A 13,714-nucleotide genomic window follows, 5' to 3' on the forward strand; every position below is an offset into this window, starting at 1 on the left:
GTTAGTTAGTTAGTTAGTTAGTTAGTTAGTTAGTAAGTTAGTTAGTTAGTTAGTTAGTTAGTTAGTTAGTTAGTTAGTTAGTTAGTTAGTTAGTTAGTTAGTTAGTCATAAAAAACTATTATATAGCTTAAAACCGCCTTATGCAAAAACGTTTATTAAGTAAACACTTGTTGTTAAAACCGGTTTTTATATGGAAAAAGCGCGTAGTAAACCATTGTTAAATTTAATTATCGTTTTGGCCTTAAGCTTTAATTAAGCTCAATGTTTTGCTTTAGCATAAGAATTGTGTTGATCTAATAGCTTTCCATTCCACTGTTACAACTCTATTAATACGTTTATAACCAGTTTTACATCTTCGCCAAATTAACTTTGTATATTAAGAAGCTTAACCCTTTAAAAAGCAGATTCTTAAAATGAAATATTATTAAATAAAGTTAGCCACCATCTTTTGATTGACAAACTTTCAAATAAATCCTTCAACAATAATGCGAAACATTTTAACATTTATTACTCAATCAAAGTGCAAAAGAATCTTCTACATCTTATTAAACCAAATATTTGGCATAAGATATTCATGTGAGAAGAAATTGTAGGCGTTTGATTTGAGTGTGATTACATTTGGGCGAATAAAAGGTTATACACAGTTAAATATCTCTAAAAACTTTTCAACATTTTAAGAGTATTTAGATATTTTATGTAAAAAACGAAAATGTTTTTTTTAACATTCTAGACAAAAAAACTCCCACTTTGTTTATTTTGCTTTATACCGAAAATGAAACATTTCTCGACAAAAACCCACAAAAATAAATTAAAAGAAAACAGAAAAGTTAATAATATTTTGCTTAAAATAATAATTAGAAAGATGGGAATATTTTTAAATAATAATTAATAAGAAATTTTCATATAAATTACTTAAATATAGCTATGAAAGCTTTCAAAAATATGCTAAAAATATATAGAGTTCTTGCCAAGTAAAATTTACTTATTTTGTAAAAAACTTCGCCATTTGCTAAGAGTAAATTGTGGCATTAATGCCCACCTTTATTTTAACTCTAACCCTTTAAAAATATTAAGAAGGAAAAAAAACCTAAGACTCATCAGTTTACTTTATAAAAACTTAAAGTAATTACATGTTTGCCTTATTTTCGGCTTTAAAAATTCACCAAAAATGACAAATCCTTTTGTTTTTATTGTTCATTTTAATGAATTCCATTGAGTCTTTATTATACAACAAAAAAAAATAAAAAAAAAAAAAATAAATAAAAAGAAAAGGTTTACATTTAAATTGTATTTTGTCACAATATGCGCAGAATGCGCATATTTTTCTTACAAAATTGTCTACAAAATATTTATGGGGGTTGCCTAGAATATTACACCTGAAATTTAAGTTATTTCCCTGTATACAATGTTTAACCGAGATGTTTGTTTTATGTTCTAAGAATATTTTTACATAAAAAAATGTTTACTTGTAGAATTTTTTTATGGTAGAATGAGTATTCCTCCCAACAGAGAACAATAGTGTGTTTGTATTTAGTCCCCAAATGACTTTTAAGTGCAAAAATATAGTCATTAAAATAGACAAACTTACCTTAATTTATTTTGCGTGACTTGAATATTTTTAGCAAATTCATAGACATTCATACATACCTTTAGTGAGTACACAGACATAGATCCATATGTAAGTATGTATATGTACTAATAGTTGAGTTAAAATTAAGGAAAATAGTCCAGCAAATGTTTACATTTGTATGTTTAAGAAACCAGAAAATATTATTGTTACAAAAATATTTAATAATATTATAATAGCTGTAAACATATTCATCAGTTGCCGAAATCATAACATGTTTGTTAAGATTTTAATTCAAATATCTGGCTCTCGACTTCGAATAAATTTAAATCATTCTGGTTTTTCTTGCCAGTTCGTTTTATTAAATTTCTATATGTATGATTAGAATTGATGTATTGCATTACCGAACCTAAAGTTTTGTATTTGAACCTCGTAATCCATATATGGGCAAAATTCATTACTTTTATCCGATTTAATAGGAATAGTACCAGAACTGAAATCATGCATTTTCACATGACCCGACTTTTAGTTTATAAAAGGCCAGACATGTCATATGTATTCATATTCTATCAAGATTCAAAACCTGTTAGAAACTATTTACTTAGAACACAGTAGTTGAGAAGTTTTGTCACACTACCTTATAGTCGAGACCTTGCTCCATCCTCCTGCTATCCGTATCGATCGATGCAGAACACTGGGTCTCGAATATTCATGCAGTTTTAATAGCTCATAAAAAGATGAACAGCTTTTTAGGTATCGAATCCATATTATTATAATGTCTTGAGAATGGACTTAAGGCTCGAGGGGCTTATTTTCTCTTGTCGATCAGTACCCTAATTCAAGTCTCACATTTGAAGCATAAGGTCTCACTCCATATCCAGGATTTATAGAAAGGTTATAATGAGTTCTTGTCAAAATTTTGTTGCCACATTCCATGACCCTGAGATCTAATTATCATTTGGCTATTAGCCTCCGAAAATAATTTCGAGTAACAAAACTGACCGACCAATGAAAAGCACAATATTTTAGTTCGATGAATAAGAAATATATTCGGAAGGTTTCAGTCGTTTATCGTATGAGTGAGATCCCCCCCCAGGGCATGATGAAATGTCCATCATGGTGTATTGCAATCCCTGGGTAAAGAGGTGCTACCAATACCTCTAGTCTGTCGGGACTATAAACTGCTGATGTCAAATGTATACTTGGCTTCGCCTTGGAATGATTTGGCATGAGGTCTAACCAGGGCACCATATAATCTGGCACTACGGGTGGACAGTTGTCCGCAGGACTATGTCCTGGCTGCTCATTTGGTTGAGGTTCCTTCGGGATCCACGTAGTGGCTGTGGTTTAATAGCCAAAATTGCGGGGAGAGAATGTTGGTTTAAAGACTGATATATCATATACCTAATGGGTTGGATAATTCTTTCTTCGAATAGGTATGTGTACAAAGCAGCATATGCTGGATTCCGAAACCCGATCGATATCTCTTACAGGTCGTGTAGTGGTATGCCGGTATATGCTGGGAAATTGTCAGGTCAGTATTCAATGGTTGCCTGTCATCCCGTAGAGCGATCTTTATGACCATGGGAATGGAACTGATACGAAAATTGGAGAAAGATCGGTAAAGTCTCAATATATTGCAGATAAGTACTGATTTAGTATGCCTTTTTACGCTTTGGGGACGTTCTTCGATGCTGTTGACATCTCAACAGGATATATTGATACATGTTGCGCAAATATTTATCGGGGCAATTAGTGGAATTAATTGACTTTGGAAGTTCCTATTTCCATGCATTTTAAATTATTCAATCCTTCATGATATCATAAGGGTGGTCATCTTCTGCTTTGCTGGAAGATTGATTTCACCTGATGTTAGGACTTGTCACCCCCTTCTATTGACTTTAGATCAGTGATTGTTTTTCTTCCTATTCGGGTTTCGCATTGGGATTTCATCCTATGCTGTCTGTACTTGTACATGTACTTGTACATGGACCGGATCAGCCATGTACAAAAATTGCTACCTGAGTTCTTCATTAAGGAATTCAGGGGCGCATGGTAGACCGTCAGTAGACTACCCAGTGGATGAAAAAGACCACCGTGAGATAAGGCCGTCAGGGCAGGTGCTCACGTTAAAACTCTCAGGCGATATGCAGTAGACATTGAAAAGTATGTTGCTATGTTTTGCAATTGAAAATCATAACCTAGTTTTTGCTGGGTAGTTTAGGTTAAAATTTATATTTAAAACAAATATTTAATTAAAAATTTTCAAGCCTAAGAAAATTACAATCAAAAATGCTTACTGGGTTTAAAAAGTAATAAATGTGTCTGCAAACATTAGTACTTATATGCAAAATACAAAATGCTAAATAAATTTTATCGCCATTTTGCGAAACATAAAGAAATTTTTGGTTGCCAAAGGCAGCAACTAAGTATGTATGCTTGACTGTACAAATGGTAGATAAAAGAAAACTAAATTTCTCCAAGATTTTAAATTGACAATAAAGTTTTTTTAAAATATAGACGACATAAACTCGCTCAATCATAATAAAAATTTTTACGTGAATAAAAAGGTTTTAAAAATAAATTTTAAATATAATTCCAAAAATTATATTTATATAAAAAAATTAATAGGCAAAAAGACACTTAAACTTATAAAATCAAACAATGAGACCATTAAACTAAAACCATTAAAACTATATTTTTTAAATTAATTGTTTAGGAATAATAGGTCGCCTTATAAATAAATTTAATATTCATCTTCCCACGAATAGGATTGATAATCCAAATTACTTTCAATAAAACAATGTTTCATGCGTTCATCTTGAATTGCGCTAAGATTTTGTGTAAGACAACCTGATGGTCCCAGCAGATGCAAAGCAATTTGATCCTTACAATCGAAAACGCCATCTTTATTACAATCTTGTTTATGGCGGTTATAATACTCACGTATTACAGCCGAGGAACACATGGCATCATTAATACAGGTCAAATAATCTGCAAAAAATCGGGGCAAATACATATACGATTATTAGAAATTAAATAAAAATTATTATAGTTTTTACTTACCTTGATCTTCGTTACTGGTACTGCCCCCAGCTATAGTTGGTTTACCACCATCCACCCAATATGATTTTGATATTCTAAATATGCCACATGGTCTACCTGAATCGCAAAAAGTTGGTTGACATTCGTCCACCGTCATACAAAGGCATCTGAAACACATACTGGAGTTAGGTGGCATAGATATTTTTTTAGGCTCGGAATTTTCTTCGATATCATCCATATTATCCTCTTCTGAATATTCACCGTATTTATTTATTTCTTTATCATTATAATCATGTGACCAAATTTCTTTAGATTTCATATGCATTGTATCTTCATCATCACTGGAATTTTCATCTATATCATCATCAAGATCTTCGTTAATATTTTCACTATCAAATTTATTTTGATCATCATCATCGTCTTCGGGGGATGATGCTTCCAGTATGTCATTGTCAACATCAGTATCATCTTCCTGGGAGTCTAACATTTCGTCAGTTATTTTTACGTATTTCGAATCATAATCATTGTTCCACGTTGTCGTTTCTAAATTAAACAGATTGTATGTGATTATTTTATGTAAACGAAGTTTTTATTAAAACATAGACTAGACATAGACTAGACATAGACTAGACATAGACTAGACATAGACTAGACATAGACTAGACATAGACTAGACATAGACTAGACATAGACTAGACATAGACTAGACATAGACTAGACATAGACTAGACATAGACTAGACATAGACTAGACATAGACTAGACATAGACTAGACATAGACTAGACATAGACTAGACATAGACTAGACATAGACTAGACATAGACTAGACATAGACTAGACATAGACTACAAATTTATTTAAATTCGATTAAAGGGAATAAACTAGATATTCTAAATTCTTCGTAAACAGGTTTCAAGAATCTAAAAAACCCGAGTATACTGAGTAGTATATATTAAATATTTAAAGAATTTGTTGAATAATATTTTGAGATTTGATTATAAAAATATACAGAAATGTTTGTTTCATTAATCTGTGTTTATTTTCTACATAGCAGCGAACTAAGAGAACATACATATGTACCTAAAACATTTTCCAAAAGAAGACAAAGTGATATTTTTTTTTATAAAAGGTTGCATTGGACCTGTTTGTTGTGTAAAATTAAACAGCTGATTGTTGTCGGCCCCTGGTGAACTTTCCTCTAGTGTGTGTTTGTTTCTTTATTAGTTAATAACTAACTAACCCCACATGATTTGAAATCATTCAAACTGTATTATTTCTTATCAATTCTATATGCAACAACAAACACTAAACAGATATTTAAATTGATATCAATAATTAAATTTATAAAACTACATATTTACATATTTTGTAGCTTATTTGGATTTTTTATAAACTATTTCCATATACTAAATAAAATGTATATATGTACACATATGTATGTATATATATTTATATATAAATATTCACCATAATTTTAATTTATTCCATAATTTTAAATATATTTTATACATTTTCATTTTATAGCTTTTTGAACATAAAACTTTTTTATAGTTTGTTTTTGTTTTGTTTTTTTCCCAAAAATTTACATACCAACGCCACTGGTTGGTTTAACACGATCACGATCTAAATTAAAACTCATGCGGCCCAAATGAGTTTTTTGTCTCAAATGCAAATAAATTGAACCGACAATCAATAAGAATGATATTACTAATGCCGTTATATAAATGCGACGATTTTTCTCTTTACTGAAAGGCATCATTTATATGTATAGATGAATTTTGATGATAAAATTATTTTAGAAGTAAAAAAATGCACTTTATTTTTAAATAAAAAAAAAGAAAGACACACGCACGGTTTGTTTCGTACCGGCTGTTAAAATTAGACTATTTAATGTTAGATGATTTTTTTCCCTATTAAGTTAAAGCATCGTTGTGCTGCGCCTAAAAGTTTTCATTTCTATAGCTGATTAAGTGTTTTTCTGTTTATATTAAGTGATAACCTCTCATTTGTCTCAATGGGGACAGTGATATTAATGGATGTAATCGTGAGTGAAACAGTAAATTAGTTTGATGTTAGTAATCAGTTGAGTAAGAAAATGTTGTTAGCTTAAAAATAATGTAGCAAATGAGTTTGAAGGAAATATTTACAAACCTAGATATGTATATGAAAATGAATTTTTGTTTACCCAAATATTTTCATATTTTATTTATTTAAATATCTAAAACTTTATTTAAATATCTAAAACCAATTTAAAGTAAAACAAGTATGAATGTATAGTCGGGCGTAGCCGACCATATGAAACCCTACACCTGTCAGTATGTATGTAAAAAATGGGGATTATTAAAAAAAAATAAAAATGTTGGTAGGGGGAGTTAAGTCTTCATCTAATTATCTTCAAAATTGCGACCTGTACCTTGCGCACAAGATTTACATGGACAGCCAGCCAGTCAGACGGAAGGACATAGCTTAATCGACTCAGAAAATGATTCTAAGCCGATTGGTATACTTTAAGGTGGGTATAGGACGAATATTTTTCTATGTTACAAACATCAGCACAAACCCATTATACCCTCCCCACTAAAGTGGTGTAGGGTATAACTAATGAAAAAAATTTATTTTTGAAAAGTAACAAGATTGTGCTTACCACGCTGGTTAGCATTTAGACAATGAATTTAAATAACACCCAGTTATGATTGTGATATGCACCGTTGTTATTTTAACAACGCATCATTTTGTCATTGCAACACCTCATTGTTGTCATTTCATTTTAGCTTTGTGTCACTTCGGCGATTCATCGTTGTGAATTCGACAACGAATCGTTCTGTATGATAACATAGCGCTGTCCTTCTGGAATCGCAGTATTGTTGATAATGATAACGTCGTGTATTATATATTTTTATTGTTGATTTACTATCCGTACATACTTTGACAACGCATGTTATTGAAAAATTGAAAACATATTTATTCTCTCTGAGTGAGGGAAAACTTCCGAAGTATTTTGCAGCAAAAACCCCCTTCAAATGAATCAATTAAAATAGGTACAGATTCCATACCTGAAAGTCCAATACGTCTTCTTGTCCAGTCTTCAGAAACTATACCCTACCCTTAGGAATATACAGCAGAGAAAGCGTTCAAACAGACTCTTAGACGGTCTACACAGCTTCTTCTAAATTATTAGTATTTTCTTGGATCTGAATTGTCCCTTCCCCTACGATTCGAGATGTATAGCAATGAAAGCTTCAAATAGCATTTCGGACATGCAAAATTTTTTAAGAAATCTCGGCTTTTATTCGTATATTACCAAATTTCCGACCCTATAGATAGCCGATTAGCTATGTCTGTTAAAATGGACCATTCTTAACCATAGGCTTTGTATCTGGGTCAATGGAGGGTTATGTACAAAATTGTATTGAATTATCTTAAAAACTGCGACCGTAGTTTGATTACAAGGTTTAAATGTACGGACAGACGGACGGACAGACGGACGGACATAGCTAAGTAGACTCGGAAAATGGTTCTGAGCCAATGGGTAAGGTATAGGAATAATATTATAGTGCGTAACAAACATCGGTACAAACCCAATATACCCTCCCCACTAAGGTGGTGTAGGGTATAAACATATCTGAAATCAGAAAGATGAACACCTTTTATAAATGTAATTCATATTTTTAAATAGAAGTAAATATTTTTATTTTCTTATATTATTGAAATTTGTTTATTATACCTTTTTAATCTTTACTTTACTTTCATTAAAGTAAAATACAAAAAAAAAACTTATGATTTACTAAGACCTTGTGTATTAATTCAGCTGCACATCCTCCACCATTCCAGTTCAATTCACAGAAATTTAATCTATATCATCCTTTTATATAACAAACCAAAACTACAGATTTTAAACAATCAACTTTATAGGAAAATTTCTTAACCAACGCGCAAAAAAAGAAAAAAAAAATACTAAATTAAACACACACACGTTAGCAAATATTAAATTTTTTAATCTTTCCACAAGCTCATCTCGTCCTTTAGTATTATCCATTCTGTTGTGTTGGCTGCAGTTGTGAACATGAATGTGGCGGAAACAATTGCTGGAACTGCTCATTCATATGTATGAACACTGCACTGCAAGCATTTCATTACATTCGGACTGCCCCTTCTTCTGCATCGCTTAAAAACCTCATTCATCCATTAGACTATTTTTCATTTCCGCTAACAAAGCTTTTTGAAATAAACACATCCTGATTTTCATTCATGAACACAATAAACGTTGTTAAACTGCTTGCTTTATGCCCTCCTCCATAAAATATGCTCTTTATCGTGCACACATACATAATTATTGACTTAATAGTGTGGGTAAAACAGAAAATGGGAGGATTCCTATAGTAAAAATTGCAAGTTTAATTAGAATTGTTTTTCCTGTTATATTTGTTGTTAACAAGTTTAGGCTCTTTTAAGAGACTTCATATCTTTTGGCAGTAACGTTAACTATTTTGAAATTAAATTTTTTGGAAGCACTCTAATAACTTATATAGTTTTTGATTTTAACTGGAATAATTATATTTTAAATTAAAAAATGAGTAGAAAATGAGACAAAAGCTTTTATGTTCCCAATTTACCTACTGGCCAAACAATGACGACGATAAGGATGATGATGGAGATGATGATGATGACATTGACATACACTAGCATATACCAGAAGTAATGTACATTTTCAAGGATACCAAAAATGAGAGTATACTAAATTTTTGCAAAAAATTAATATTTATTTTAAGGCTGCATATGTTGGATGAAGAGTGTTTATTTTTAGTACAAAAATATTCATATTTTCAGCAGGTTTAACAAAATTTTAATAAAACCATAAAATATGAATTATTTTGTATTTTTTTCAATTTCAATTTTCTGTTAACAAAATTTTCTACATTTACGCAAAATTTGTTATGAGTGTGTGTGCTTGTGTATTTATTTAAATATTAATAATAATTTCAAACACCTTGTCAATGTTTATGCAAATTTTTTACACTCGCTCTGTATATTTTCCGGTGTCGTTGTTAAGTCTGGAATATGGTTATTTCATTATAACGAAACAAAAAATAATTATGTTAATTAAATTACTGCTGATTAAAATATTAATTAAAAAACATACGGTTTTACATATTTAGATGTTAGGAATAATTAACAACAACAAAATTTAAATGTTAAGAATAATTAACAACAACAAAAAAGGAAAAACAGCAAAATTTACAAAATATTAATGTTCGGAGAAATGAAAACATAATTTGAAAAGTTTCATTTTAATAAAGATGTAAACCATAGAATATATCTTATTTGGGTGTAATTGTGTTAAAAAAATAACATAATATAAAGTAGAAAATTAGTTAATCGGCTTATCTGATAAAATAAATGAAATATTTTTAAAGGGAGGAATGTTTTTTTGCAATTATTTTCATTAAAATTGTTTAAAACTTTGTCATTATCATACATAAAAAGTAGGCACAGAGAATAATATATTCGATTCACCTATAGTTTCTAAATAGAAAATATAAAATTGTTATTAATTTATCCAATCAGTTTTCGAGAAAAACGACTTTTATATTTTAAGTCAAAATATCGGTTTTTGGTAGGAAATCAATATTATCACAGATTTATCTTGTTTTTGCTCTATTTCTTATAGTTTTCAAGAAAAATGGACTATTATATTTTCACTTTGGTAGGAAATAAAAGTGATCACCATTTCGCTTGTTTTTGCTGTATATCTAGCGGACGTTTATGTTTTCACTCAAAATGTCGGTTTTTGGTAGAAAATAAAAGTGATCACAGATTTCGCTTGTTTTTGCTCCATCTCTTATAGTTTCCGAGAAAAACGGACTTTTATATTTTCACTCAAAATATCGGTTTTTGATAGGAAATAAATGTGATCACAGATTTCGCTTGTTTTTGCTCTATCTTTTATAGTTTTCGAGAAAAACGGACATTTATATTTTCACTCAAAATATCGGCTTTTTGTAGGAAATAAAAGTGATCACAGATTTCTCTTGTTTTTGCTGCATCTCTTATTGTTTTCGAGAAAAACGGACTTATATATTTGCACTGAAAATATCGTTTTATTTTTGTAGGAAATAAAAGTGATCACAGATTTCGCTTGTTTTTGCTCTATCTCTCAAAGTTTTCGAGAAAAAAGGACTTTTATATTTTCACTCGAAATATCGGTTTTTTATAGGAAATAAAAGTGATCACAGATTTCTCTTGTTTTTGCTGCATCTCTTATTGTTTTCGAGAAAAACGGACTTTTATTTTTTCACTCAAAATATCACTCAAAAAGTGATCACAGATTTCTCTTGTTTTTGCTGTATCTCATACAGTTTTCAAGAAAAAACCGACTTTTATATTTTCACTCAAAATATCGGTTTTTGGTAGGAAATAAAAGTGATCACAGATTTCGCTTGATTTTGGTCTATCTCTTATAGCTTTCGAGAAAAACGGACTTTTATATTTTCACTCAAAATATCGGTTTTTGGTGGGAAATAAAAGTGATCACAGATTTCGCTTGTTTTTGCTATATCTCTTATAGTTTTCGAGAAAAACGGACTTTTATATTTTCACTCAAAATATCGGTTTTTGGTAGGAAATAAAAGTGATCACAGATTTCGCTTGTGTTTGCTCTGTCTCTCATAGTTGTCGAGAAAAACGGACTTCTATATTTGCACTCAAAATATCGGTTCTTGGTGGGAAATAAAAGTGATCACAGATTTCGCTTGATTTTGCTCTACTCTTATAGTTTTCGAGAAAAACGGACTTTTATATTTTCACTCAAAATATCGGTTTTTGGTTGGAAATATCGGTTTTTGGTTGGAAATAATGAAAGTGATCACAGATTTCACTTGTTTTTGCTGTATCTCATATAGTTTTCGAAGAAAACGGACTTTTATATTTTCACTCAAAATATCGGTTTTTGGTTGGAAATATCGGTTTTTGGTGGGAAATAATAAAAGTGATCACAGATTTCGCTTAGTTTTCGAGAAAAACGGACCTTTATATTTTCGCTCAAAATATGAGTTTTTGGTCGGAAATAAAAGTGATTTCGCTTGTTTTTGCTCTATCTCTTATAGTTTTCGAGAAAAACGGACCTTTATTTTTTCACTCAAAATATCAGTTTTTGGTTGGAAATATCGGTTTTTGGTAGGAAATAATAAAAGTGATCACAGATTTCGCTTGTCTTTGCTGTATCTCATATAGTTTTCGAGAAAAACGGACTTTTATATTTTCACTCAAAATATGGGTTTTTGGTCGGAAATAAAAGTGATCACAGATTTCGCTTGTTTTTACTCTATATCTCATAGATTTCGAGAAAAACAGACTTTTACATTTTCACTCAAAATATCGGTTTTTGGTGGGAAATAAAAGTGATCACAGATTTCGCTTGTTTTTGCTCTATCTCTTATAGTTTTCGAGAAAAACGGACTTTTATATTTTCACTCAAAATATCGGTTTTTGGTTTGAAATAAAAGTGATCACAGATTTCGATTGTTTTTGCTCTATCTCTTATAGTTTTCGAGAAAAACGGACTTTTATGTTTTCGCTCAAAACATCCGCTTTTGGTTTGAGATAAAACGGACTTTTATATTTTCACGCAAAATATCGGTTTTTGGTAGGAAATATCGGTTTTTAGGTAGGAAGTAATAAAAGTGATCACAGATTTCGCTTGTTTTTGCTCTATATCTTATAGTTTTCGAGAAAAACGGACTTTTATATTTTCGCTCGAAATATCCGCTTTTGGCAGGAATTAAAAGTGATCACAGATTTCGCTTGTTTGTGCTCTATCTCTTATAGTTTTCGAGAAAAACGGACTTTTATATTTTCACTCAAAATATCGGTTTTTGGTGGAAATAAGAGTGATCACAGATTTCGCTTGTTTTTGCTATATCTCTTATAGATTTCTAGAAAACGGACTTTTATATTTTCACTCAAAATATCGGTTTTTGGTAGGAAATATCGGTTTTTGGTAGGAAATAATAAAATTGATCACAGATTTCGCTTGTTTTTGCTCTATCTCTTATAGTTTTCGAGAAAAACGGACTTTTATATTTTCACTCAAAATATCGGAATTTCACTCAAAATATCTGTTTTTGGTAGGAAATAATAAAAGTGATCAAAGATTTTGCTTGTTTTTGCTCTATCTCTCATAGTTTTCGAGGAAAACAGACTTTTATATTTTCACTCAAAATATCGGTTTTTTGTAGGAAATAAAAGTGATCACAGATTTCGCTTGTTTTTGCTCTATCTCTTATAGTTTTCGAGAAAAACGGACTTTTATATTTTCACTCAAAATATCAGTTTTTGGTGGGAAATAAAAGTGATCACAGATTTGTTTTTGCTCTACTCTTATAATTTTCGAGAAAAACGGACTTTTATATTTTCACTCAAAATATCAGTTTTTGGTAGGAAGTAAAAGTGATCACAGATTTCAATTGTTTTTGCTCTATCTCTTATAGTTTTCGAAAAAACGGACTTTTATATTTTCACTCAAAATATCGTTTTTTGGAAGGAAATAAAAGTGATCACAGATTTCTCTTGTTTTTATATTTTCACTCAAAAAATCGGTTTTTGGTGGGAAATAAAAGTGATCACAAAATTCTCTTGTTCTTGCTGTATCTCTCATAGTTTTCGAGAAAAACGGACTTTTATATTTTCACTCAAAATATCGGTTTTTGGTGGGAAATAAAAGTGATCACAAAATTCGCTTGTTTTTGCTCTATCTCTCATAGTTGTCGAGAAAAAAGGACCTTTATATTTTCACTCAAAATATCGGTTTTTGGTGGGAAAAAAAAGTGATCACAGATTTCGCTTGTTTTTGCTCTATCTCTTATAGTTTTTGAGAAAAACGGACTTTTATATTTTCACTGAAAATATCGGTTTTTGGTTGGAAATATCGGTTTTTGGTAGGAAATAATAAAAGTTATCACAGATTTCGCTTGTTTTTGCTGTATCTCATATAGTTTTCGAGAAAAACGGACTTTTATATTTTCACTCAAAATATCGGTTTTTGGTCGGAAATAAAAGTGATCAGAGATTTCGCTTGTTTTTGCTCTATCTCTCATAGATTTCGA

At 30.4% G+C, this 13,714-nt stretch overlaps 2 protein-coding genes across 3 annotated transcripts in view; one reads left to right on the top strand and one right to left on the bottom strand.

The window, feature by feature from the left end:
- LOC111689641 (GTP-binding protein Rhes) overlaps window positions 1-13,714 on the top strand; it is a 157,111-nt gene that overhangs the window by 127,986 nt on the left and 15,411 nt on the right. The gene's annotated exons all lie outside the window — the stretch shown is intronic.
- LOC111686385 lies at window positions 4,148-6,500 on the bottom strand. Its single transcript, XM_023448747.2, has 3 exons — window positions 6,204-6,500; window positions 4,634-5,155; window positions 4,148-4,561 (listed from the first exon to the last, which is right to left on the bottom strand). The coding sequence occupies exons 1-3, from the start codon at window positions 6,370-6,372 to the stop codon at window positions 4,314-4,316; spliced, it is 939 nt and encodes a 312-aa protein (XP_023304515.2). The 5' UTR covers window positions 6,373-6,500; the 3' UTR covers window positions 4,148-4,313.

Source organism: Lucilia cuprina, chromosome 5 (assembly GCF_022045245.1).
Source record: "Lucilia cuprina isolate Lc7/37 chromosome 5, ASM2204524v1, whole genome shotgun sequence".
Lineage (NCBI taxonomy): Eukaryota > Metazoa > Arthropoda > Insecta > Diptera > Calliphoridae > Lucilia > Lucilia cuprina.

What these genes read in the sequence shown, in the direction of transcription:
- LOC111686385 (XM_023448747.2), bottom strand. Translation starts at nt 6,372, where the DNA reads ATGATGCCTTTCAGTAAAGAGAAAAATCGTCGCATTTATATAACGGCA. An exon ending in TAAACCAACCAGTGGCGTTG is followed by an intron (nt 5,156 to 6,203) that starts GTATGTAAATTT and finishes TGTTTAATTTAG; the next exon opens with AAACGACAACGTGGAACAAT. An exon ending in TACCAGTAACGAAGATCAAG is followed by an intron (nt 4,562 to 4,633) that starts GTAAGTAAAAAC and finishes GATTTTTTGCAG; the next exon opens with ATTATTTGACCTGTATTAAT.